A 26,943-nucleotide genomic window follows, 5' to 3' on the forward strand; every position below is an offset into this window, starting at 1 on the left:
TTACTTTATTCTGATATTCTGACACAAAAATCGTATCGTTTAGAATTGTTATTAGTTTCTATTTTCGTAGGCCTAATTAATGTTGTAGCCATTTTACATCAAAACACGCAATTTGTCAAAATAATTACAACCTCCGCAATTTCCCTGAAGTTTTTAAACGTCGAAAATTCGTAAAATGTATCTTTAAAAAAGTCGTTTAGGGATAAAACAATATAAATTCCCCGACAGGATTAATCGAGCGAGACTTTAATTAATTTTGTCCTGTTTTAATTACATAATTGTAAATGCAATTATATAATTTTTTTAAATAGTTTAAGTGTCGGTGCAACGGTTAGATTAATTACGACACTAATTGCTCCGAGTTAATACCGGGTTTTGCGGTGGTAATCGGCCCCATTTTTGCTCTCAAATTAATTAAAGATTGCCGGTCGATTTAAAAAGTACATAATTTTATCGCTTCGTCCGTGTTAAACGAATCGCGACGCGGTAGTCAGGGATTATTCTTCCATTCGAACACGGGGGAAATTTTACCGAATAGGGAAAATCCCCGATCGGAAACGGGAACGCCGCCGCTCGTAATTAAGAAGAGGTTCGTAAAAAACGAGAGATTCTGCCCGAAGCCGCAATTAGTCAAAATACCGATTGAGAGGCCCTTTAAAGGAGAACCCTGGTTGTAGACCAAACCGGTACCCGCAATTCGGGAGGGAGGGAGGGATTAGCGGGTGACTCAGTTTAGAACACGAGTCCGACTACCTGACAATGGGAAACGTCGTGCCCACATTCCACAGGCACAACGGGAAACTCTCGACAAAAGAAAGGAAGCAGTTCCTTCCTATGTGTTTTTCCTGCCATAACTCCCGTTTATCGATCCGTAAACTCGACAATCGCTCGTAAAAAAATCGATTTGTCACCTTCGACGTCGGGCTTCGTCATACGCGTTTCTTAGAAGTGCAAACGCGCTACGATGACGCATCGTTTCGCGACGATCGCCGATTACAAAATTGGCATTAATTACTCCCACGAAATTTCAATGGTTAAATGACAACGTTTAAAATTCTCGTGTGAATTTTTAAGAACCGAACCTTTGTCAAAACAAAAATTGATGATTTCGAGAGAGAGATCCCTCGCGGGATGGAGAAAGGTCGTTATCGTTGCGGAAAGAAGGTAGGACTAGTAATTACGAGGGGCGAACTTCGGGGGTGGAAAATTACCGAGCGGGAAGAAGAATAAGGTCCTTCGAAACGCCCACCTGTAGCTGGTTCCGACTGCCTCGAAAGGAGAATTTTGTTTTTTCTGAATCGAAATGCTCTTACCGAGCTTCGAACTTTGCCGTGTCATTTCCTGCTCGGTGTTCTTTTTCGAGGATGGATGTCGAAATCTGGAAGACCGTTTGCGAATCGATTTCAACAAAACACTACAAAGTGTTTAACGTCGGCAACGGGAAGGGTCCGATAGGACAGAAAACGAACTGTTAAGACGTGGGTTACGTCGAATTTCGGAATGTTCCCCCATCACTAAGTAAATTTGAATGTAAATAATTATTTTAAAGATTTCTGAAAACGTTACGTTACGGTAAATCACATAATATTATGCCGGAAGACCGGACTTTCGTTTCTCTATACTGTACTCTGGTGTCGCTTCCCGGCTAGAGCGACGTTCAAACCGTCACTGATGAAACAGCCGCTCGGAGAGACGCGTATTCTTATTTTAAATTATTTCAAAAAAGATTGCTATAATCGTAAGTTTAAAGCCATTCGATCCACGTTCTCGTCACTAATTTTTAATACTAATGTAGGAAAATTTGGAGGAATCCTGGCCAGAGAGTTAAAATATTACAAGATTTTTATTTCTGGAAATTATGGCCCATCCGACAAAATAGTTAAATCGAAATTTCGTGCCAGTTATACGCGTTATAAGTTGTTCGTCGGGGAGTTCTAGGTTGTTCGATACGGAGACTTTAGCCTAGTTGGCTCTCTTCTCCGACTGCAACGTGACTTTCTTTCGTCTCCTCCCCAGTTCATAGGGAGATTATAGCCTTAATATGCTTTTTCTCCGATGAGCGATTCTGCTTTCTTTTTCTTTCTAAATCACACATTTAATAATATAATTCAAAAAAAAAAATCAGAGCGATTCTCCTACTGCACATTCTATTCTATTCTTCTCCCTCCTTGTTCATACGGAGATCACAGCCTTAGTTTGCTTTTTCTCCGAAGAACGGCGCTACCTCCTTAGGTGAAGCGACCCGTCCGTGAAATAAACTTTTCTAGTATTCGTATGTGCTTTTCTGGATGCATGGTGGCCTGTGGCCTTCTCCGACTGCAGTCGAGCGTTACGAGTTAAATACTCCATCCGACTGTCGCCCTCTCGCGACTATTTCCGGAATTAAATGCGACTTAATACAAATCACTTTTTGAAGGCGGCGATGCCCGGTACGGATTCTTCCAGAAAGACGGCGACTCGAGATATCTTTCGGAATCGGATCGATACGCGAATCAAATACTTTTATTTATTTATTGCATACGCAGAAGGAACATAAGACAATTGATATCCTCCCCGAAAATAACGCCCGTAACAAAGATTAAAATACAAATAACAAAAGAAAAAGATCAATAGACTTACGATAAAAAATATAGAGGAAAAGATAATATTATGGAACCCCCCATTCGAACCGATAATAAAGGCGAACCGCGCTAGGCAGACATCCGTAGCGAGGGAAAAATCCGTTTCGCTTTAGTTAAACGGTTGTCCGTAGTGAATCGGCAAATTTGAGTTTTTCGAAATTCGAAAGTTTTGTATGGTAAGCGAATTTAATTATTTCTAAAATATAAATCTTGTAGTTGTAGGTTGGCCGGTGCGCGCATTCCGTTGCAGAGACTTAGGGGTACGTATTAATCCGCGCGATGTTAACGTTTTTTAATATTTGGTCTCAACAGACGTAAGTTAATTCGAGACGGCGATGCGCGAAATACGGACCTTATTGGTGCCGTTAATACGTAACCCGACTCCTCCGAACTCTTCGCTAGCGGACATTCGTCCGGAGCGATTTGTGAAAAAGCCAATTCTTCCCGAGAATATCGAAAAAGAGCTGCCGGAATATATATCGTCGACGGAGGTCATATTTTTTCTATTATAAAAGCATTTTTTCCATAAAATACATTGGAGTAAATAATTTTGTAATTATTCAACGTTCTTTGTACTTTCCTATTTGTTTTCGCATACATTAAAGCATTTTTTGAAAACGTACGGTAAGGTTCCGTATTACAACCCGATTCTCCCTAAACCTACTTTCTGACTTTTTGTACAAAAACCTCCAAAAACCGTACTTATAGTTACACTGGCGAAAAATCCAATTAGGAACATCTAGTTTAACAATTACCGGTACTTTTCGCACAAAAAATGTGGGTGTAGTTACCATACCTCGTTTACAATTCGCTATAATGTAATTGGGGTTCCGTAATACCACCTTCTCCCTATACTTCAAATATACAAGATTATGTGTTATAAAGTAACCGTTTAAAATGTAGAAATATTCCGAATAGACCGATAGAAAAAGGATGTCAAAAAAGAGGAAAGCCTAAAAGATGGCGTACGAAACCAAGATTAGTTACGAGTGGCGGAACTCTAAGGTATGGTCGATGGTAACGAATGGAACCAAGGAAGTACTTGTATAAAAGTAGACGGTCAAAGTATTCAATACGTTCGATAAAATACTTTGGCCGTTTACTTTTATACGTACCAAAATCTACATAAATTCACTTCCAAGGTTTTGTATTCGCATCGCGAAGAAAATGTCGCCAGGTTGTTTCTTCGTATCGTTAAGAAAACATATATTATTATATAAAGATATTTCTGGACGTTCGCTAGAAAGCGATCGTACCGAAACAGCGCGGAAACTCTAAAGAAAAATATAAAATAATTATCAAATTATTCCAAAAAATTAATATGCGAGCGAATTAACGCATTTCGACGTTAAAGTCTCTTAAAAGACAACGAATCGTTCCTCCCGAATCCAAAAAATTGAGCCGCGTACAAAATTTGAAATTTCTTTAAATTTATTGAAAGTTTTGACGATCGTTTGGCCCGTTAACTCTATGCCCGGCGCCCGACACTTCGCATTCGGAACTTAAGTTTTTAAGATGACAAAACTACTAGACCCCGATTCGGGTAAAAGTTAACGTAGAAACTAGCGCCGCCACGACAGTCTAAGGCAAAAAGTGCCTATACCGTGGACAGATTGTCGCCTGCCGATTTACGATAACTATTTATGACGTAATTGCTAATTATTTAGACCCGAATGTGCGGGAATTGTTACGGGAGCATAACGGAAATGCCACCGAGTTAATAATTGTACGGCGAGGTATAAAAAGGATTCGGTATCGCGTTTCGCCGATAAGTTAGATATAGCCCGTTTACTCCGGTTGGCCATCAAAATCCCGTAATTCCCGAAGAAACGTTAAAGTTCCTTCAGAAGTCCCTTATTATCCTATGCTAATTATTATTATTTTTTTTAAATGTATATATTGAATTAGGTTTAACTAGTTTTACACATCACGGGAAACTACTATTTATTATTAAAGATTAGTTTAATATTTTTCAGAGCGTTTTACAGTAATACCTCGACTTACGCGAACCCGGAGTTACGCGATTTTCAAATCTCGTCGATTCGTCTTTTGTTTGAGCGCCACGCAACTCTGGATTACTCACTCCCCCCACACTATTGTTCGGCTTACATGTTCGGACGTGTCGCGCGGAATCGACGCATAGCTACAATTTATTTTTGTGTTTGTTATATCTACGGAGACTCGAGAGACTCTACTATGTCATCCAAACGAAGTAGAACTAATTCTTCCGCATCAAACCATAAAAGAAAAACTTTATCTCTGGAATGTAAAGTTAACATTATTAAAGACTTCGATACAAAAATGAAAATTTGTGAATTGGCAAAGAAGTTTGATCTACCGGAATCGACGGTCAGAACAATTATAAAAGGTAAAGAAAAAATTCTCGAAGCTGTGAAAAATGCTCAATTTTTAAATTCAAGCATCATTTGTAAACTTCGCGGTATTATCGCTGAGATGGAAACAATGTTAAAATTATTGTGTGATAATCGAGTAAATGTGAAAAATTGTATAATAATATAATTTGTTATACTTATGTATTATCTAAGATTTTATTAAACATTTTTTCTAAATTATTGTTTTCTTTAGTCTCCGGCCCCAATTAAAAATTATTTGTATGTATTTATATGCGAAATTATACCCCGACTTACGCGAATTCGACTTACGCGGTTATCGCTCGGTCCCACCTATCGCGTAAGTTCGGGGTATCACTGTATTTCGTTTATTATATTATTTATCGGTTCTGCAAATTAGACCCGAAAGTTGTGTATTTAAGTGACGAACAGTCGTATCTGTAGTAGCTATTTCCTGCAGGTGCGCAGCTTTCTTTCTTCCAGTGTGTCGTGGCGGACGCACGTTCGATTCGATTCAAAGATGGCGGCCGGTTCGGGATATTCGCTTTTTACCTCGTTGGTAAAAAGCGAATATCTTTCGGGCACGGGTAAGGAAGAAGAGCGTGACCATTTTGGGAGGGCGATAATTACTAAACATATTACAAGAAAGATAAAAGAATATACCAGCAAAACGAATAACGCTACATTGACAACGCGGTTAAGCTTTCGAGCCGTAATATTCTACTTATTTATATAAAAGTACGAGTAATTGGACTTACCGCATTCGATTTTTTCCCGTAGAACCTTCCATCAAAAATAGGCTTACCATAATATCTTTTTCTTAAACCGGAAGAATTTTCAGAAAATACAACAGAAAATAAAAACATGACAATATATTTGAGGAAGTTTCTTCCGCTGCTACTAGGTTTGCCTTATGTTTCGCACATTTCAAGTAATTTTTAATGTCCGAACGCTCACAAAAAATTCTGAAAAGCACAGTTCACATTTCGCTTTGTCAATACGATCACAAACTTTTCTCAAAACCGGATAATCCTTTTTTAATTTATCAGTAAACGCGCAGTTTTTTGGCATTTTGGAGATTAATTTAATGCGCAGCACGAAATAATGGCAAATATCGAGTCGAATAAGATAGGACGTACGCGACAATGACGTGCCAGTGTAAGTTTCAGTGTTTCCAACTCTAATTGAAACAAAATATCTAAAATTTAAATAAAAATATCTGCATTTCATAGGCTACACGCTATTACAAATTCTGTGAAAAAATGTGGTTGAAAAATAAAACATGTAAATTCATTAGGCCACACGATATAAATTTTGAGGGAAAACATCTAGACATTTAGATTGGCAACAGTGAGTGTAACAGAGGGGACAGTTTAGTTGTCGTATCGCCATCTTACCCCGGGTTGCACTATTTTTACTTCTTGTATATTCGGCACTTTTAAAATTTTATCAAGTAAGTAACCGGGACGCAGAGACCGCGTCATCAAACCGGGACAGACCCTGTCAAAGCGGAACGTCTGGTAAGCCTAATCACAAATATTAATAATTGAATATATTTTATAAACGAAGAAAACGTTATTCGCGTTTTTCATGAACTATAGAGGGCGCTGTATTTTTACAAAATGGCTACTCTATCTGGGTCATTTGTTAGTCGTCAATGTAAAATGAATTATATATTACTATCTGATATAATGAAATATGCTACTTGTAGCAGTTCATCGAGAAATTTTATAGAAGGAGAACAAGTATTACTAGCAGGACACGTCATTTTATGTGGTATTATCGAGAAAAACGAGCAAGATCGTTCTGTACATTTTTGTGCTCTTTGTCTGCAAACATCAGCATTTACTTCTATCCCACACAAAATTACTGGAATTTTAAAGTTTATCGACATATCATATAAAATTGAATAGAATTACATTTTATTGAAGATAATCCTATATAAAAGGTTAAAAACGAATACAAATCCTAATTACTTTATACTTAGACTCTATGCAATCTTTTTCAGTTTGATTTTTTAATACTATCGAATTACAATAATCTAAACATATTTATAAAAACATGATAGTATACATGACAAAATATAATCTTCAGGAGTAAAATGTTTCGAACATACTACCATACATTTCGTAACTTTTTTGCCAATTCTTAGCAGTCGAATCCACTCTTTCCGTCGGTTACATTTCTGAGTCTCCGAATTCTGATTTACGAAAAATCATCTGTTTTTCATATGGGAATACATGAAAACTTATATCGGGATCGCGTATGGCTTTGGAATTACAATTTGGAACACAACAGAAAGCTTTACTTTTACTTTTACTATTCATCTCTACCGTTGACAATATACGAAGAACATTCAAACGACCCAGATAGAGTAGTTCTGTTTTTAAACACCAGAGGGCGAGCATCCGGTGAAAAACACGAATAATCGAGCATTGGCGCACATAATTTACCGCACTGTTAACGGGGCACTCGCTAACCACGGAAAAAACATAAAAGCCCACGAATTACCAAAAGGAAGTATTATTATTTATCCCGATTAAACGAGCGCCAAAGTTTTTTGATTTAAACGTAAAGAATCGAAAGGGAACTAAAATGGCGACATCAGGTCAAAGATTTAAAGGTGGTCTTATCGGATAAAAAAATATTTATATACGAGAAAAATAAGAATTATGAAACTTAAGTCGAATGTTAAATTGACTGGAGGCGTAAGTAGAATTTCTTCAATCCATCGCGACTAAACGCTACGATGCAATATTTCGATTAACTGAAAATCTCCGAGAAAAAATTTAGAACATTCGTCTGCGATAGCAATTTTTTTTTTATAATGTTGCAAACTTCTAGCAATGATTAACATTATTCTTGATCGTGATTAGAATTTTTTATTTAATAATTTTTTCAAGTTTTTAATTCGGAAAAGAATCGATCGTTCTGGTTATTATGTTACTTATAAAAGTTTTAATAATAATAATTCACTTTTTATCATCATCGTACATCGTTTATACAAATATGCAAATTACATTTAATATTTCGTCACCAGATGGACTGCCGTAGAAGTATATCACGTGACGTAAACGGAGGGAAAGTCGTCTGGAGCGTGGTCGGTTCGATTTAAAATGAGTAAAAACAAAAGTAAGTCGGTTAACGACGCCGTTCTGGAATATCTAAAGAAGCAAAATAGGCCGTACAGTGCCATCGATGTCTTCAACAATCTGCACAAAGAACACGGAAAAACTGCCGTGGTTAAATGTCTGGAATCTCTGGCAGAAAAAAACGAAATTAAAGAAAAAGTTTACGGAAAACAAAAGATATATTACGCGAATCAGGACCAGATGGAGTCGCTGGACGAGAAACAAATCGCCAAAATGGACCAGGACATTTCCAAGACGACTTCCGTTTTGAAAGGTTTGCAGGGCGAGGTCAAGAGCAAAGAGACTTTATTGGCTTCGTTAAAGAATAGTTTAACGGACGAACAGATACGAAACAAACTCGAAGAATTACGCAAAGAAAACCGAGAAATGGAGACCGAGTTGAAGGAGCTGAAGTGCAGGTCCAAAGATGTTCCGCCCGAAGCCAAAGAGAAGATTGCCGGAGAGAACGAGTCGGCGTTGAAGGAGTGGAGGAAGAGGAAGAGAATGGCCTGCGACATTCTGGAGACCGTGCTCGAAGGTTATCCCAAGGGCAAGAAGGCGCTCTTGGAGGAGACCGGAGTGGAAACCGACGAGGATGCCAACGTCTCTTACCCCGGCCCGACGGGGTCGACGTAGATTCGTTTATCGTCGTGGTCCTTTCGGAAACCTTTGTTATCGAATTTACTTTCCGTGCGGTTAAGTTTATTTATTAAGCCGGACGACGACGTAAGTTTATAACAAATGCCAAATGAAATCGCAGATTTGCGATAGAATTTTCTAGAAGAAAACAAGATTCTTTGCTTACTCTGATGTTCGCCGGTAATAATAATAATAATTGGTAGAAATCCGAGGGGATTATTTTAAAATCTGGTTGTCTACAAATTTATTATCCGACAGTACGTAAGCAAAATTTGTATATTCGTTTAAAATTTAAATCTTAGTTTGTAATGCATAAAAATCTATGCAAATAATAAATAATTTATTAAAAACAAATTTCCTGTTTTATTTACAATATTTACAAAATCTGTTTATAAATTAAACAAAATGCTAGTCGAGTCCGAAGATTCTTTACTCTGCAATAATTTACCGACGTGGCTCCGGAAAGAAATTTCACTGGATGCAACAGTTCTGACCTGAAACGATATCGATCAGACGGTGCCAAACGTTCCGACGGAAATCCAAATGTGTTGTTCTTACCTAGCGTGTCGGTGGGACTTATGTTGGACCTCATGGCGGCCAGTATCTCGTTGGACCGTAGCCTTCGGCCCTTTGAACTGGATTTTGCCTCTTCTGCCTTTCCCATCCAACGGTCGACCTGGAGGATTGTCGGAGACGGATGAATGATTCCGGTTTAAGTGCAATTATGTAAATGTGTTTATGGTACTCACTTCCCGAAGCAAGATCGACTTCTTTTCTCCCTTGGGAAGAGCTGGCGAGTAAAGTCGACGTGGACGTAATGAAATATTAAATGTACGATAAGAAGGAAAATGTACGAAAGCACTAGACTTACCTTTGACGTAACTAACCATCACTTCCAGAGCTTCCCGGTACAGTTTTGAAGATTCTTCGTGCATTCCTAAATAATTCTTTAAAAGAAAAGACGACGTTAAGAACTTTTCTGCCATTTCGAGCTTTAAATTTTGTATTTGAATTTATCATTAAGGGGTAAAACGTCCGTACCAAATTCTCTGCTTCTTCGGCCTTCCTGAAAGATTTTTCCAAATCCGGATTTTCGGAGATGATCTGTGCTGCAAATCAAGAAATTTTAATTTTTCGGAGAGATGTACAACATAATAAATATTGGAAGTCAATTCTGTGTCGTATCCCCAACTGTACTGTTTTGTAAGTTATATTTTAAACCATAAAGCTGTTTTAAGTAAATGAGTAAGAATGCATATTGTTTTGCTACATAGAGTCCGATCCATTATCCGTGGTGATTGTTCCAGTGCAAAACCAATATTTCTGCAAACGAAACTGTTTTTGGAAATGCAATGAGCAATTTTAAAAATAAATTGCTCCAAAAGAAGAATATCAAACTTGCAATTCTTCCAATTTAGAAATCGACAAAAATAGACAAAACATTAGGTCGTAGTCAGATTCTGCAATACTAATTCAATTTATGTAAACTTACAACACGACGGATACAAATGGGTTTGATTATTAATTCTAAATGGTTCAAAAGTAGCTTTACAAAATAGAGAAATGACATTAATTGGTCAATTGTAGATGAACTATTGTAATTTCTCTATTTTGTTTGTTTTAACCCTTGATAGAGTGCCACCCTCATTTACTGCCATATATTTATGAAGAACGAATTTTCCCTATGGAGTATATACAGTAGATTCCACTTAATTGGGACTTAATAGTGACATACACAAGGTTGACCGTTTGATCCATTTCTGATTGAACGATCTTTCCTTTCTCCCTTTTTAGTTAGAACATGTTCTAACTAAAAAGGGAGAAAGGAAAGGGTTCGTCCAAAAGTCACCTTGTGGTCTTCCTTTGAGCACAGTTTCCTTTACTTGGAGATGGGCCACTTCGGCACAAGCGTCCATAGAATCCACCAGCTCCAGATGCTGGTCTCAACGATCGGATGGCTGCTGTTCGAATCTAGACAAAATTATGCACAAAATACTTTCCAAGGCAACTAGCTGTCTTCCAACTCACTCCAGAGACCTTGAAAAATTGTCTGGGGATCTTTGTCCCTTTGCTTTTAAAGGGATTGTCCGGTCCAATCCAGAGCAGGATCAGTAGCTCGCATTCTGGTCCATCTCAGACAGGATCCCCGTGTGATACATCTCGCTATGGCGACCCCTCTGGAAAAACTGAACTGCCCGAGAGAAAGACAAAATCACTTTGTCTCTGCCAATCGTTAGGCCTACACAACATTAGTGTATTTAGTGTCTACATATTTTCAGAAGATCCCTAAAATATATCAAAACTTGCTAAATTCCTTTTCTGCTACTGTCCCAATTAAGTGATTAAATTATGTATTAATTTATTAGTTTGGTTTCCGTTCTTTGGGATTTGGCCCAATAGTCTGCCCCGATTAACCGGTGGCCCAATTAAACAGAATCGACTATATATTTAAAAAAAAACCCATTATGCCAACTCAATGCCAGTAAAAATCTTTGGAATCCGTTTCCCCTAAACAGTTTTGTAATGAATTATTCTGTTGGAATATTGGGTATATTTCACCCACAGCAGATAGCATTGAGTCTTGACTTCTTACTTTGAAATCTGTTGCTCTTTCATAGTGTTCTATTCTACTGTATTGTTAACTTGCTGTAATTTGCCGTTGTGCAAGTGTTCTCAATATGAGCAAATGAGTTTTGGTTAAAGAAAAACATGAAATTTGTTTATACAAAGAAAATTTTTCAATGCTAGTCAACAACAAAGAATAGCAGAACGCATTCTTTTTTGTGGAAGAAAACAATCAGTTTCAGATGCATTGGACACAACTTGGAAGAAAAAACAAAGTGGCTGCAAGAGCCTTCCTCTAAGGCACTGAGTCTTAGATCTGCTAAACATGAGAATTTTGAAGATGCCCTAGTAATGTGAATTAGTCAAGTTAATGCCAAGTATGGAATTGTAACAGAAGCTGTAATTATAGATAAAGCAAAAGAATTTGGAAAACAGATGGGAATTACAGACTTCCAATATAGTTAGCATGTCAAGCAGTCACAAAATTTCATAGAATATCAGGAAAGGTGAAATAGCTGAAGTGGATTACCAAGTTGTATCAGATGCTTGTGAAACATTGTCTGATGTGAGTGGATAGTATGAGTTGCAAAATATTTCTAATATGGATGGAAGTGGATTGTATTACTGCATGCAGCTAGACAAGATAATTTCCCATAACACCCAAAACAATCCAAACTTGCTGGAGCCACACGGGGTTAATTCCGTCAGTTTATGACTCATCACGGCAAAATCATGTGGTAGAAGAGCTTACAGATGTTTTGAACCAGTTTCAAGCAACAGCATCATTGGAAAATCCCTTAACTTCAGAAGAATGTTTAAACCTTGATGACAATTTGCCAACTTTTGAAGAAATGAACATAGAAGCGATCCTGTGAACTGCAAATCACACTAAAAATTCTGATTCGGATGATGAGACTGAAAAAGTGAAATATCGCCATCTGCTAAAGAAGCAAAAGAAAGCATGAGAATAGTAAGAACCATCCTAGAAGCTTACTGTGTTGATTCTGATGTAATGCCCATGTTTATGCCATAAATAATATTATTGACGAAATCGGTGAACATCATTAATACCAGATTTCTTTGTCTCAAAATAAATATGTTTTGCATTTACTTGTAGTGTGTGTACATTTTACTCCTTCACTTCAACTCTTATTTCTGTTGTAGAAGTGTTATACTGAATTTTCTCTTTTTCAGTAGTACATATTTTTCTAATTTCAAAACAGTGCCACCCTTGTATAGTGCCAAAAAACAGGGAAGAACAGTATGCCACTGTCTGCAGTGGCATACTAAAGAGGGTTGACTGTAGTTTTATCTCAAATGGATCTGTCGACTTCCCAACTTCAACAATTGAAGTTAAGAAATTCTAATGTTTTTGGCCTCTCTGAGGCCAATTTTACCTCTGGTTTTGAAATTCATAGAAGTTATTGAAATATTTGTGAGATCAAAAACCAAAATAGTTTTATTTTTTTTAAAGTTGGATCAGAAATTAATTAGTAAAGCCATAAAGCCACATTTCTGTTTTTATGATCAAAACCAAGACTCATGTTGAGGAAGGCAAATTAGAAATATCAGTATTTGTATTACATTTGTAATGTTTATTGGTTGCTATAGCAAAAATGAGGGGGAAAGGAGCATTTTTGAACAATTTCATTTTCTCCCTTCCATGGGTGTAATTTTTCGGGCCAGTCTGGTTCAACCGTGAATTGGTTTGGTGTGTAACACCGCACGTTACTTGCAGAATACTTCTGTTCTCTTTTGACACGCGGAAAAAATATAAGTTCTAATTTCCTCGTATCCCACAATTCTTACCATTGTTAATCAAGAAGACATATTTTAAGCTAAGACAAATGCATCTCTTTCTTTTGAAATAGAAACACAAGAAGAGAATAGTGGCAAAGAGAACAGATGCATTATCTTCTTTTCATTCTTGTCAAAAAAGAACTGGTGTATGGTATATAATTGCTGCCGGTCACTGCATCCATTTGATTATAACATCCTTAACTATCTATCAAAATAAGAACTTTGTCTTGTAGCTAGAACCATTTGTAATGTTAATATTTGCATATTCTTATCGTCTGCGTTCCCTCTAGCAGGAGATGACTCACAAGTCACAATGTTTTCAAAGTGGGAATTCAAGCATTAAAATACAGTAAGTCCATTTGCCTTGCTAAATAGGCTCTAAAATCTAGAAACAACTACAGTGGAGCGTCGATTATCCGAATATTGATCAACCGAAAGCATTCCAGTCGGCAAATTTAAATTTCTGCTAGTGCCGTGGCACTGCAATATTCGGCTATGTCTTAGGCTACTCCAATATTATTTTTGTTTTAGCTGGCAGCACCGGTGTGACCACGAGAGGGTACTTAAGGACGTGCAAGGATTTGAATGAATTTCAACATGGGATAGGTTAAAATATTTCTTCGTACATAATTGGTTATCCAAACAATCCCAGTCCCAAATTGTTTCAGATAATCGATGCTCTACTGTAATTTAAAAAAATCTGTAAATAAAGAGAAACATCTTCTAAATACAAATTCTTTTTAAAAAATTAAATTGTTCTATGAAGTAATTTTCAAAAGAATTAACATTTAGGTTTTGAATTACAAAAAAATAATACTGCTTTTACCCTAACAGCTGCTGCACTTTTTGATAAATAAGTAAATGCTGTAATTCGTGTACTTGAGCTATAAAAAACAGGATTAAACAAGACATTGTTGAAACTGTGTGGCAATTTGTTGCTCCACTCTCCAACAAACTTTAAAGTTACTTTAAAAAATAAAGAGATTTTATTCACAAGATATCAAAAAAAGATTGGCAATATACTTAAGGCCAGTCCTTTGTTTTTGACTCCATCTTGAGGACATTAAGGGAGCAACACTTTTTTCCATGCCTGTCAGATTTGACTTATCTGGGACAGATTGCCTGCAAAAAAATTCGAGATTTCTGACCCGGAGTGGCAGACCATTGCTTTTATCGTGTCGATCTTCCAGGATGGGTCGGAAAACAATAAAATAATTGCAATTTCCGAACGGACCCAATTTGACAGACAAAAATTTTTGCCAAAAATCCAAAATCTAATTATGATTTACAATTAAAAATAATGTTCAAAATTGCCCAGTGATTGTAATAGCATATATTAAGAACTGCATGCTAAAAAACAATAAAATTGCCATGAAATTGCACGGTCACAGAGCTTAGAGAAAGTAATGTTTGTTGCATAGAATTAACTAATTAAACTACATAATGCAGAATTTACTTAAAAATAATGAATTTTCATTTAAGCTTACAATTTTAAAAGAATTCTTTTAACGATTCTCTTATTGAATTTCATTTTCTAGTAAAAAAAATAGAGAAAATCAAAAAGTTCAAAATGTAATAATTATTCTCATACATTGAATATTTCTAGACAACAGAAAAATTGGTGCCTTTTACATTTGTTGCAATTCAATTACTTGGCTGCAAATGACATCTAAGACGACTCTATTTTTCACAAAGTTACTCTTCAATTTTATATAAGAAAAATGTACGATAGCTATTTTTTATATATATATTTTTTGCGATTATATAATTTGCAACTAGCAAATTTTGACTATATCTTGCACGTTCTTCTACATTACAATGTATCTATAGATATTTTAAAGGATCATATTATACAAATTTCAAAATTGTGATTATTTGTCAGTAAGTAGCTTAACTTGAAAATGCAATTATGGATAAAGCATGCAATGAAATGTTTGTAAAATTTAATGATTAAACAAGGTACTTTTGACACTCACTAGTCATAATTACTTAGTTCCGCTTGCTCTACATTGATGACATTTTAAAATGAAAGTCACAAAGGAAGTGGTTAGTTTCCATTGTGAATAAAATGGTGTCTGATGACACCGATTTGGTAGGACTTTGCTAATCCAAACCAACTGGGGCTCAAACCCTTTGTCAAAAAGAATTTTAGATAATCCAATGTATTTTTTGCGTGATGAAGTTGAAAAGTTGTGCACTGAACACATACAGTAGAATGTAATGGTATATAAATCGAAGAGTTGTTTATGCACACTGTAATGTTTTTAGGTAAATATTTGAGATGATTGTTATAATGTGCATTCAAAATTTCATAGACTTTTTATGGCAGCTGCAACATTTGTACCATAATGTTCACTTTCTCTCTCTCGGTACTGACAGACATCCACTACTTCTTTTATCCATAATGCCACGATTTATCGGAAAGTTTCTTGCTGAGCTATTTTTATCCAAGTATTGCTTCACGATAAATATGTGCCCGATCTAGAGAAATGACATCCCACTCACAACACCAACGAAGTGCAATCCCCAAACATGAGGTAGAATGAATTGCAGCACATATGCTACCCTCCTACTGAAAAAATTATAAGGGCTATGTTATATTCAATAAAGCACAGATATGATGATCAGGTTGTGTTGATTTTTCAATCACATTATATTAATATGAAAATTCTCAATATACTGTAGTTTGATGAGTGCATTATATTATGTCAGGATGACTGACACTTCTTTCACATACATGGAGTTTTTGACCTCTTTCTACGAATAAATGAAGACTACATAGTAAGGAGGAGACTGAAGATTAGCATTTGTTTTCAACTCTGATAAGAAATTTTAAATTTATTTTGAGGGTTCGTCCACATCATGTATTCTGGGCAGCACAAGGCAAATGCAACAGCTACATAGTTTGTTCGGAGACAGAAACAGCTAAGATATTTTTTGGTGATTTCAAATTAACCAGAATTTCAGATTAGCAAGGTCTTACTATATTTCTAAATAAATTCAAGTGTAAAAATTGTAGATTAAAAAGTGAAATGATAAAAGTAACTGCCTACTTAAAAAAATCCAAGAAAAACATTTTACGAATGACTACACTAGCAAAATTCTCAATTTCAACCCTTAGACATACCAACCATTTGTACACAAATCAGACAAAATGTCTAACAAAAGTAAGAACAAAAGTGATACCATTTTCATTTAGCTTGATTAACTTTACAAATGTATCCAATGTAACTTGTGCATGAATTCTGCATTTGTATATTAATAAATGTTTGATTTACCTAACTTTCCAGACATTTCTATTGATGTAGTCTTTTCAGAAGATGTCTTCACCATATCCTTTAGTTCTTCAGCCCTATTCATATATTCTTCTACCTGAAAGAAAAAGTAATTATGACATTTGTAACATTATGATTTGATAATACACTCACTGCCATAAAAATTAGCACACCAACAAGTTGTATCACTGCAAAACTTGGTGTGCGGACAAGTCTCAAGCAGGTATGGAAATGATTAGTTATAGCATGATTGCTCGTGGTGTAATGCCAGCAGAGGGCATTAACCTACAAGTATCCCTGGTATTCCTGACATATCTTGGGTCATGACCTTGACCTGTGGACCAGAGATATCTTATGTCAACATTGGAACATTTTTCAAACTAGATGTCTCTAGTCATTATGACTTTTATATTAAAACTAACTTCTGAAATATATTAATAAATGTAGAAACAAAAAAATTATATCTACAGTAGAGCGTCGATTATCCGAAATAATTCCAGTCGGCAAATTTAAATTTTTGCCACTGCTGTGGCGCTGCAATCTTTGGCTATGTCTTGGGCTACTCAAATATTTTACGTTTTTGATAATAAATTAACTTCTAAAGTATAATTTTTTATTGTTTTTATATTTTTCAATATATTTATTTTGTTTGTACAAAATAAAGGAATAATTTTTAACGATACAATAGTCACGATTATTATTTTAAAAAGTTTACATTAGGCTTAACATCGACGAAATTCAATGCGAAGCGACACGCAACGGAGAAAAATTTCAACACGGGATAGGTTAATGTATTTTTTCGTACATAATCGGTTATCCGAAAAATAAGTTATCTGAACAACCCAGTCCTCAATTGATTCAGATAAACGACGCTCTACTGTATAATAAAGGGATGAATTGTAATATCTATGTTTATAATAATTTATAGTAGTGGTACATAGAGCGCACAAACATTCAAATTTGACTCAATCATCATCAAATAAATGCAATTCAAAACATGCTGAAGGAGAAATTCATAAGATAACAATTATTACAGAACTTTTTGAAATGGAAAAATTCTTAAAAAAATTTTTTAGTGCACATATTAAAATATTGAAAAAATGATATAAATAAATTTGTGATGACTTACAATCCAGTCAAACATATATAAAAGTCATTTCATAATGGTGAACAATGTAACAACAACACAAGCGGATGATGCAATCTCAATGACATATCAATCATAATGTAAGACTAGAGAATGAGTCAAGTGGCTTTGTTATTTCTACAGTGCATGTAGTACATGGTATTTTGGACCAAGGAGTGTTAGAAATAATCATGCACAGGCTTCAGATAAGGTGAAGTGTAAAGATCAATGGTCGATCGTCGAGATTGAGACTATCTGGCAAAAGTCCAACAAACATTCTCAATACTTTGCATGATTCGCACGGTGATCAAACAACATACTGGAGTACAGTTTCCTGCTGGATTAGTTGTTTTCTTAAGGACATTTAAGTATAAACAATGCCCCGAAATCAATAAGGCTAAAAATGACAATGGACAAGCAACATGTGAAACAACTGTTGAGCAATGTGTAGAAACTATAGAATCTACAAGAATTTCACCAACATCAGTATCCTATATTTTAACAAACAATTTACAGAAAAGAAAGATTTCAACTGGTTGGGCCCATCATGACTTGACTGTTACACATAAATAGTCTCATACAGACAATGCAGCAATGCTGAAGCAAAGATTTGTTCCTGAAACTAATTATTTCAATCAAAGAAATATGAGTTAGTTACTTCCAACCTAAGTTAAAATTGCAATTGAGTGAGTGGTGCATAATTACAAATATAACTGAAATCTCTTAAATCAATAACAAAAATTTGCTGTATTGATACTCGCATTATATGACAGTTTCTCGAGTGTTTCTGGGCAATCGACCTCACCAGTGGGAGATACAAAAGTGAACTAGCTTATAGCTATCATAGGTGACTTGGCTAACCCCAGTTGTTCACATAAACGTATTTAATAAATAAACTTAATTATCTATTGAATCTTATCTTCATAATACAACAGTGGTTTCAAAGTATTATAAATTAACAATTCATTGGAGGTTAATGCAATGTCTGTAATTTGCATTATTCTGTATAAAATAAATTTGAAAATTTTATTAAACATATTTCCTACCTTTTGTTGAAAAATTAATTTTTGTCTCCGGTCTTTTTCGGCTAAACAAAGAATAAAAAGTGTCAATGATTACATTTTATCATCACCATAATTACTGCAATACCTATGATATAAAACTAATCAACAGAATATAAATCAGTTAATGAGGTTTAATGATAATATCCATTTATACAATAATGAATATGACTTTAAAACTTTTTTGATTATAAAGCATTCTATTATTAAAGATTGTACTCTATAACTTAATAATCAATTTAACTGTGCAATACAGTTCAGAAATTTCTTAATATTAAATAAATAAATAACTAAGGTTCAAATGTTTTTGACATGTTCAAAAATGTCATTTTTGGAACAAGAATGACGTATTGAAACATACAAGAGATTTTGCACGTCAAATGGAATTAATTGGATACAACCAATCGGAATTCCTTTTAAAAGGCATTAAGAATTCAGATAAAATGAATAAAAACACAAAATAATTAATGGAAAAAATTATATAAGATTAGCCAGAAATCCATCAACATAGACTTGTTCATAAGCATTAATTGCCATGTGAGTAAGGTTTCCCACATGAAAATCATTTAAAATAGGTGCAGCTAAGCCTCTAGAAATTTTTGCATGCTATATGTAGAAAATTAAGGAAATTTATATTATGCATACCTAAATTCAAAAATAAGAAAATGATTAAAATTGTTAACTGCAATTAACAATTTTCTGTTAATGTGGAATGATTTGTATTCAACTGTATGAAAGTCAAACAAAATAAAATGTCTTACAAGTAACAAGAGGAACTAAATACTGTAGTCCTTCACAGTATAATTGAATAGCATCATTATAATCACCATAACTATCCTTCAATATAGCTTCTTGAATTAATTTTACCTAAAATTAAATGAAACTATATGTTAATAATTTATTACTGATCTCAACGATCAATCAAAATAAGTAACTGTGCAAACTTACTCCTTTTTGATACGATTCTGGAGAGGGCATATGCTTCAGGTCAATGAATGGATGATTGAAAAAATCTTCAAAAGTTATTCTTTTATTTGGATCTCTTTCCAGAAGAGATAAAATGAGATGTCGACAATTGTCGGAGATATTTACACCATAGGGAATCTAAGTTGTCAAAGAAAACTTAAAAATTGAGATTTCTGATAGGAAATTAACATTTTATTTTATTGTGTCAAATTTGCTAATAAATATTTACTATAAATATATTTAGTTATTATGATAACTTTGTGTTGTTGTTTGGCTTCTTTGAGATATAAAGTGCTTAAAAAAAAAAACCCGTCAAAAATTTTGAAAAAAATTATTATTTTCCTAAACATAAGGATGATGATAATTTTTTCTACAGTCTACAATAAAAAATCATTGTATTGTTTTATCAGTTTTCAGAAAAATTGCATAGCTTCTCACAGAAGTCAGGTAACCTAAATTATAATTTTTTTCGTTATTTCAACCCCAAACCTTCATCCTTTAACACGACCCTTTGTGGTACAAAAGTACACATATAGCCTGTGGCTGGGAGTATTGTGAGAGGAATGATAACAGATTGAAATTTGACATGCATATCTGTTTGGTTTTTAAACCATATTACATAAAAATATGAAATGAATAATATCCTGAATATATAAATGTTTGATATCAGTAGAAGCTTCAAAAATAATATATGTTTGGCCATTATGTTTCACATGTTGTTTTAAACACTCAATAGAAATGATTTACATTAGGCCATAACAATATCATTTGGTAATATATTTGAATGTACAGTACATCAAACAGTACAAAACAAAAGTACAAATTATGTCTAGTAATGAGGTTTATATACATGTCTGAGTATGTAAGTTTAAAATGCATATGATTTGGAGATATCATTGCAATAAAATCATATACTGTAATTAATAATTCATTAATACTGAAGGGTTCTGTACTTAATATATATGGGGGAGATCTGCCCACAGATATTCATTGGTGATTTAAGGTGATGCTATTTAAGAGAATGCTATATTGTTCTGTGATAGAAAAATGTTTATAATGTAAGAAAAATGAACAAAAATAATTTTTCAAATAGCTGAAAATAATAATCTGTTAAAATTTATTTAATTTTTTCATTAAAATCTTGATAAACTTAGTTTCATAATATTTTAAAATATTTAAAGCAAAGTGTGTCTCAGAAATTTGCTCTTAAGAGTAATTTGTCATCATTAAAATTTATGCATATAATTATTGTATATTTAGATAAATTACAGTATATTGTATACTAATCTACCTGGACTGATTAACAGTGATTACTTAGATTAGATTAGACAATGATTAATTATAATTTTTATTCTAATCTAAATAATCACTGTTAACTAGAATAGTATACAATATACTGTAATTTATCTAAATATACAATAATTATATGCATAAATTTTAATGGTGGCAAATTATTCTTAAGAGTAAATTTCTGAGACAGACTTTGTTTTAAAATCTATATGTAGTAAATAATATAATTTAAACAATATATACATGTATATATAACATGCTGAAGTACAACAATAGCCAGCTGAGTGTCATAGTGCCAAGTCATCTCTAGCCAGCATCATAAGTAACTGAGTATGGTTATATCTAAATTAATAAGTTCTGAAAGTGAAGATTGAATGAAGTCCAGGTAGAGTAACTGGCAACATAACTGTAAGGTTAGCAGGAGTTGCAGGTTTGAGTCCCGCTTCAGGTCAATTCTTTTCTTCTAGAATGTTCTAAATTAATTAATTTAATTATGATTATTAAATTTAGCAAGAGATGGGACCTAATAGTTGCCTCTAGTGCAAAATTACTTTGCATTTAACTAATAAAAGTATTAGCAATATAGATCAATATAATTTGGCAATTGTTAGGCTTCAATATTTACTGCTTATTTATGCATAATCTTTGACACTGCATAAGAATGTCATAAGATTTATTTGTATTTTGCAGCATTATCTCTACATGCTATCATTATTTAAGTAAATAATGAAATTCTTTGAAATAATTATTAAAATGATCTAGACTAATAAATTGAATCTTCATTAAACAATTTTTGAATGATGTCAATATTATAAACTAAACAAAATTTTTATTTAGAAAGCAATAAAAATTATGCATAAACAACAATATACAGCAGATAGAATTAAACAGAATATTATATTCTTCGAGTAAAATTATATAACATTAAAAAACAGAAACATAAGATATCTATTTATAGTTCTTTTGGCAAAAACTTATCTATCTTGTACAGTAAAAGCAATGTGGACTGTAGTAGTATCTCTAACAGAATACAGTGTGTCTGTTTTGTTTAGTCAATAATAATTTAGTGAACATTGTTGTAGAGTTTTTTTAATAATTGTCTTCACTTAACAGCTGTTATACAATATTTTAAATTTCAATTTATTCTATGTTAATTAATATAAAATTGAATTTATACCAGTTTAAAATAAAAATAACTCTGAGAAAAATCTGCTTGGAAAAGCCTGTCTCAATGGCTTGAATTTGAATGTGTTCTAACTCAAATTGATCATAATTAAGAAACACTAAATAAAAATAATGCTTCTATTTTTGGAGTTTATTTACTTTGTAATATTGTTTTCTGTATATTTCTTTTATTTTGTCTAAAGTCAATGTGGAAGCAAGCTTCATTACTTTATTTTTAATTGTGTTGAAGTAAAATTATTTTCAGTTTACTATACTTATGATATCTCTCTAATTCTGCTCTATTGGAGAAGATAAATCTTATGATATTAAGATACTTCAGAAAGTATGTTAATATCTTCTAAACATTCAGCTTTTTGACTGATTTTCAGGGATAATCATCATTTCTAAAAACTGCAATTGTTCTGATAGAATTTTTAATCAGAAGTGTTACATCCTGAAGATGGGTCAAAAGATCCAAAAGTACTAGGGAAAGTTCAGAAAGTATATTAATGTGATTTATTCTGTTCAATACAGGATGTAGAGAAATTTTTGGAGGTTGAAAAAATTTCCATATGACTAATGTGGGAAAAAAATTTATGCGAAAATTATCTGTTTCAATTGTAAATTATAGAATTAAATACAATTGCTTAAGAATTAATAATGTCAAATTTAGCATTACAAAATTACAAGATTGTTATTTACTTGAATTGGCTTTGTACTCTTTATTTTATCCGCTAGTTGAGAAAACGTATCTGAGGAAAAAGGAGCTTGGCCAAATAAACACTCTACATTGAAAAAATTTATAAAATATTTAAAATCATAAAATTAATAAAAATCTTATCATTAAAAAATTAATAGGGCTTACCATAAAGTATTATACCAACAGACCAGAGATCTACTCTTGCATCATAGTGATGTTTCAACAAAATTTCTGGAGCCATATATAAGGGAGAACCACGCAGAGATGTAGCTCTATCTTCAGGATTTAGGTACTGAGCAAATCCAAAATCTTTATATGCAATAAAATAATGCATTATAATATGTAAACCACTTATAAATAATCTAGTAGTAATTAATTAATATTACCAACCTGCCAATTTCAATACTGGGTCTTGATTATTGGACAAGAGAATATTTTGAGGTTTCAGGTCCATGTGAGTTATGTTATTAGAACGAAGAACTTTTAACGCAGTAGCTAGCAATTATACAAAGTATTCTTAAAATATTTATTCCAAATAAAATAAATAAATTAGTATGTATCATTATTCCGTAGATATACTTTTCAAATAAAGAAGACTCTTATCATTTGTGTTTCTAAATTATGTAGTACATTGATAATTCAAGGACTCTTGTCATTAAAATAAAATAAGCATTTATTGGTAAAAAGTTATTTTTTTTAATCACACATGAAAAATTTATATATTGAAATAAATTTCGATTATGTACATCAATAATTTCTAGTAATTTTAGTAAATTAATATAAATTCTTTCTCGATACATTCCTAATCATGAAAATAATGTATTGAAAAAGCATAATTATTTTTTATATATACAGGGTGTTTATAATTAAAGTTCCACTTTGAAATGGCCATAAAATGAAAATTACTGGACAGAATGTTATCAAACTTGGTAATAGTGTACAGGACATCATGGGATTTTATTTCCCGTGAAAAAAAAAGTCCAAAAACTCACCACCTGTGGGAAATGGCACTGTGTGCAATATTGTTAAACGAAATAAGACATGAAGACATCATTGAAAATGTTTTTAAATCGGTTTTAAAATGCATTATAGAGCATGTTCAATGTGGCATCCACCATTTTTTATAAGCAAGTTAAATCGCATTACTGTGTTCTCAACAGTAGCTCTTAGCATATCAAGTATTAAACTATAAGTCTAATGTCCCTCAATCTATAAAATTCAATATATTCAAATTGTACATAGAAAAAATTAAAAATAAAATGACTAATTTACAGGACCAACAGCTGGAAATAGAACAAATAAAATGTTTTTATTAAATGAATATCCTAAAAAAATATTAGAAAAATGGAAGGATTGGATCAATAATCAAGCTAATAAAAATAGTAATTTTAATAAAGACTAAAATTGTGTAAATTTTACATATATACCAAAAATATTTTGAAAGATAAAAGTAAATTTAATTCCCGAGAAAAATAACTTATTTAAAAGATATTTATAGTCGACCCCCCTATAACATGGGTTCCTATAGTTTGAATTCCTATATCACAGCGAAAAAATTGCAACAGTATTCGTACAAACATGCTAAAAAAAAACTCCTATAATTCGGTAAAACATCATCGCTGACTCATGTTGCGACAGGATTGCACAAACCGTTGAGTTTAAACGAGCAGTGGACCTACCAAAAACCATTTATTATTTAATGTCCATAAAAATTATATTTATATTAATGATACCTCTAAAGTTCAGTGAATTTTTCGCAAAAAAATAATTTATCAGGAAGCATGCGAGCGCCATTCGGCGACAATCTCCACAACAAAAACAAGCTTAAGCAAAGGCATAGTCAAATGGTGCACACTCGATAAGTAATCCTATAATTTTTTGTTTATAGCATAGTTTATATGGATTATTCCCAAAAAATTATACGTATTTTGGAAATGTTCAGTCAAATTAGTCTAGAATCAATTAATTTTATGGAAGAAACCTTTCAAACAGCCGTAGTCCATAAACTGCATATGTGCCGGGCTGTGATTGGCTGGACTCCTAGAAGTTGGATTCATAAAAACAGGAACATATCTACCGTGTTATAGGGGGTCGACTGTATATAGGTCAGATAAGAAATTTGAACTAATGGATGAAAAAGAAGTTGTTTATTCGCTTAATTGCATTTGTGATCATAATAAAACTTATATAGGGGAGACAAAAAGAAAATTAGGAATTAGAATAAAAGAGCATATATGCACCATAAGAGGTAATTATGCAAATTCAGAACACTGTAATAATTATGGTTGTCAGATAAAAATAGATACAGTAATAATAAAGAAAAAAACCAAATAATTATAAAAGGCAGTTATATGAACACATAAATATTAAAAATGAAAAAAATAGTATAAATAATAACTTAGGCAGAATAATCCACCAATCATGGGCAGCCATCTTAGATAACGAATGAGCATTAATATCTTGGTAAGTTCAACACACGCCAGTATTGTGTAACTTGATAGAATGAACATTGTAAAGGTAAACCTTTTTTAACAAAATTGGTAGTTTTAACATGTTTTTTAGTTCTATTGGAACATTTTTAATTTTTAATTTTAAATAGGAATATGAAGCAATGTAAAATTAAATATAAAAACCAATTATTGTTGGTAATTGGATGCCTGTATATCGTAAGTTTTTCCATATGACTAATGTGGGAAAAAAATTTGGGCGAAAATTATCTGTTTCAATTGTAAATTATAGAATTAAATACAATTGCTTAAGAATTAATAATGTCAAATTTAGCATTACAAAATTACAAGATTGTTATTTACTTGAATTGGCTTTGTACTCTTTATTTTATCCGCTAGTTGAGAAAACGTATCTNGAGGGGCATGATAGCCCGAAACACACATGTTAATCATTGTATGTGTACAGATAGCTTAATAAAGAAAGACTGTTTTCTTTAAGAACTTTTTCCTCAATTTTTGAGTTTAATTAGGATCACAACAGCAATTAAACGAATAAACAACTTCTTTTTCATCCATTAATTCAAATTTATTATTTTTAATTATCTATTTATTATTTTATAGTCAAATATTGTAATCCTTGTAATCCTGCTGATGAGGGGCATGATGGCCCGAAACACAGATGATAATCGTTGTATGTGTACAGTTAGCTTAATAAAGAAAGTCTGTTTTCTCTAAGAACATTTTCCTCAATTCTTGTGTAAATGCTTAACACCAGTATAACTGTCCTGTTAATGATTAATGTCCATGTTGACAAATATATAATAAACTCAAGTATAATTGAGAATGTAATATTAATTATAATCAAGATAATCACAGCAACAAAGATTAGTAATAACACTACTTGTCAAAAAACATAATATATTAGTACAACATAGAAGTTGTTTAATTTTGCCAAAACACATTTTGACAATTAATTTTAATTTCTCCAATGAGCATTTTGACCCATTGCCATGGAAATGAGACTGGCAATCATTCAAAGAGTTTAGTGCTTGGCACATTTAATGCATTCAACACAACAATGATCGATTTTTCTGCAGTATGACTACTGCAGAAAATGGCAATGTCCCAATAATCTGAACAACATGTTGGACAGGACTGTACATATATGATGATGTACAATTAACATTTAGTTTTTCAAAAATCAATCTGTAAGATTTGATCCTAACGTGTGTTTAGTATGAAAATGCTTACCAAATTCACAGTTTAGTTTGTATATATTTTTACTCCTCCATTAAAGTATTTTTATAATTTAATTTGAAATGAAATTGTGGAGTTTTATATATTTAAGCTTTCAATTTTAATTTTTAAAATTATGCCAGTGTTATGTGAATTCAAAATGAAATATTAAGTTGAAACTGAATTAAGGCTTAAAAAAAATATTCTACCAAATTACTATTAGCTTTAACATTAAAACAAGAGAAAAACCAACCTAATTGTTGCAAAAATCTACAGACAATAACTTCGGGTAGTCTTCTCCTTTGACGAATAAAATGTGACAGGTCACCACCGCTGCAGTATTCCATAATTAAGTAGATGTATTTATCGTCCCACTAAAATAAACAATGCATTTTAATTCTTAATGTTTAAAATTCATAATCTTTCTAAAAGAATTATTTTTAAGAAATATCTATAATTTAAATCTAATTAATAATTTAACCAAAATCTAAATTTAAATTTTCATTTTAAAAATTAGAAAACTATCTAAACTGGACTTTATTCAAATCTAAGTAACTAGATTTGTTTTAAA

General features: G+C 32.8%; 2 protein-coding genes across 3 annotated transcripts; one reads left to right on the forward strand and one right to left on the reverse strand.

Annotated features, from left to right (window-relative positions):
* Positions 1-6,353: 6,353 nt before the first annotated feature.
* LOC111615064 (homologous-pairing protein 2 homolog) lies at positions 6,354-9,092 on the forward strand. Of its 2 annotated transcripts, none has more exons than XM_023356440.1 (2): positions 6,354-6,492; positions 8,013-9,092. In XM_023356440.1, exon 2 carries the CDS (start codon positions 8,089-8,091, stop codon positions 8,737-8,739), a length of 651 nt encoding a protein of 216 aa, XP_023212208.1. In that variant the 5' UTR covers positions 6,354-6,492; positions 8,013-8,088; the 3' UTR covers positions 8,740-9,092. The 2 variants fall into 2 exon arrangements, with proteins under 2 accessions (XP_023212208.1, XP_023212206.1); XM_023356438.1 differs by lacking the exon at positions 6,354-6,492 and adding an exon at positions 7,457-7,680.
* On the reverse strand, positions 9,066-26,742 carry LOC111615063 (serine/threonine-protein kinase ULK3-like). Its single transcript, XM_023356437.1, has 13 exons — positions 26,626-26,742; positions 23,080-23,184; positions 22,855-22,998; positions 22,692-22,774; positions 19,518-19,673; positions 19,331-19,436; positions 18,555-18,595; positions 16,386-16,479; positions 9,784-9,851; positions 9,614-9,689; positions 9,492-9,532; positions 9,301-9,418; positions 9,066-9,236 (listed from the first exon to the last, which is right to left on the reverse strand). The coding sequence occupies exons 1-13, from the start codon at positions 26,717-26,719 to the stop codon at positions 9,214-9,216; spliced, it is 1,149 nt and encodes a 382-aa protein (XP_023212205.1). The 5' UTR covers positions 26,720-26,742; the 3' UTR covers positions 9,066-9,213.
* Positions 26,743-26,943: the final 201 nt, after the last annotated feature.

Source organism: Centruroides sculpturatus, unplaced genomic scaffold (assembly GCF_000671375.1).
Source record: "Centruroides sculpturatus isolate CEXI.00-Female unplaced genomic scaffold, Cexi_2.0 scaffold2286, whole genome shotgun sequence".
NCBI lineage: Eukaryota > Metazoa > Arthropoda > Arachnida > Scorpiones > Buthidae > Centruroides > Centruroides sculpturatus.

What these genes read in the sequence shown, in the direction of transcription:
- LOC111615064 (XM_023356440.1), top strand. Translation starts at nt 8,089, where the DNA reads ATGAGTAAAAACAAAAGTAAGTCGGTTAACGACGCCGTTCTGGAATAT.
- LOC111615063 (XM_023356437.1), bottom strand. Translation starts at nt 26,719, where the DNA reads ATGGAATACTGCAGCGGTGGTGACCTGTCACATTTTATTCGTCAAAGG. An exon ending in CAGAATCGTATCAAAAAGGA is followed by an intron (nt 19,437 to 19,517) that starts GTAAGTTTGCAC and finishes ATTTAATTTTAG; the next exon opens with GTAAAATTAATTCAAGAAGC. An exon ending in AGAAATGTCTGGAAAGTTAG is followed by an intron (nt 9,852 to 16,385) that starts GTAAATCAAACA and finishes CTTGATTTGCAG; the next exon opens with CACAGATCATCTCCGAAAAT.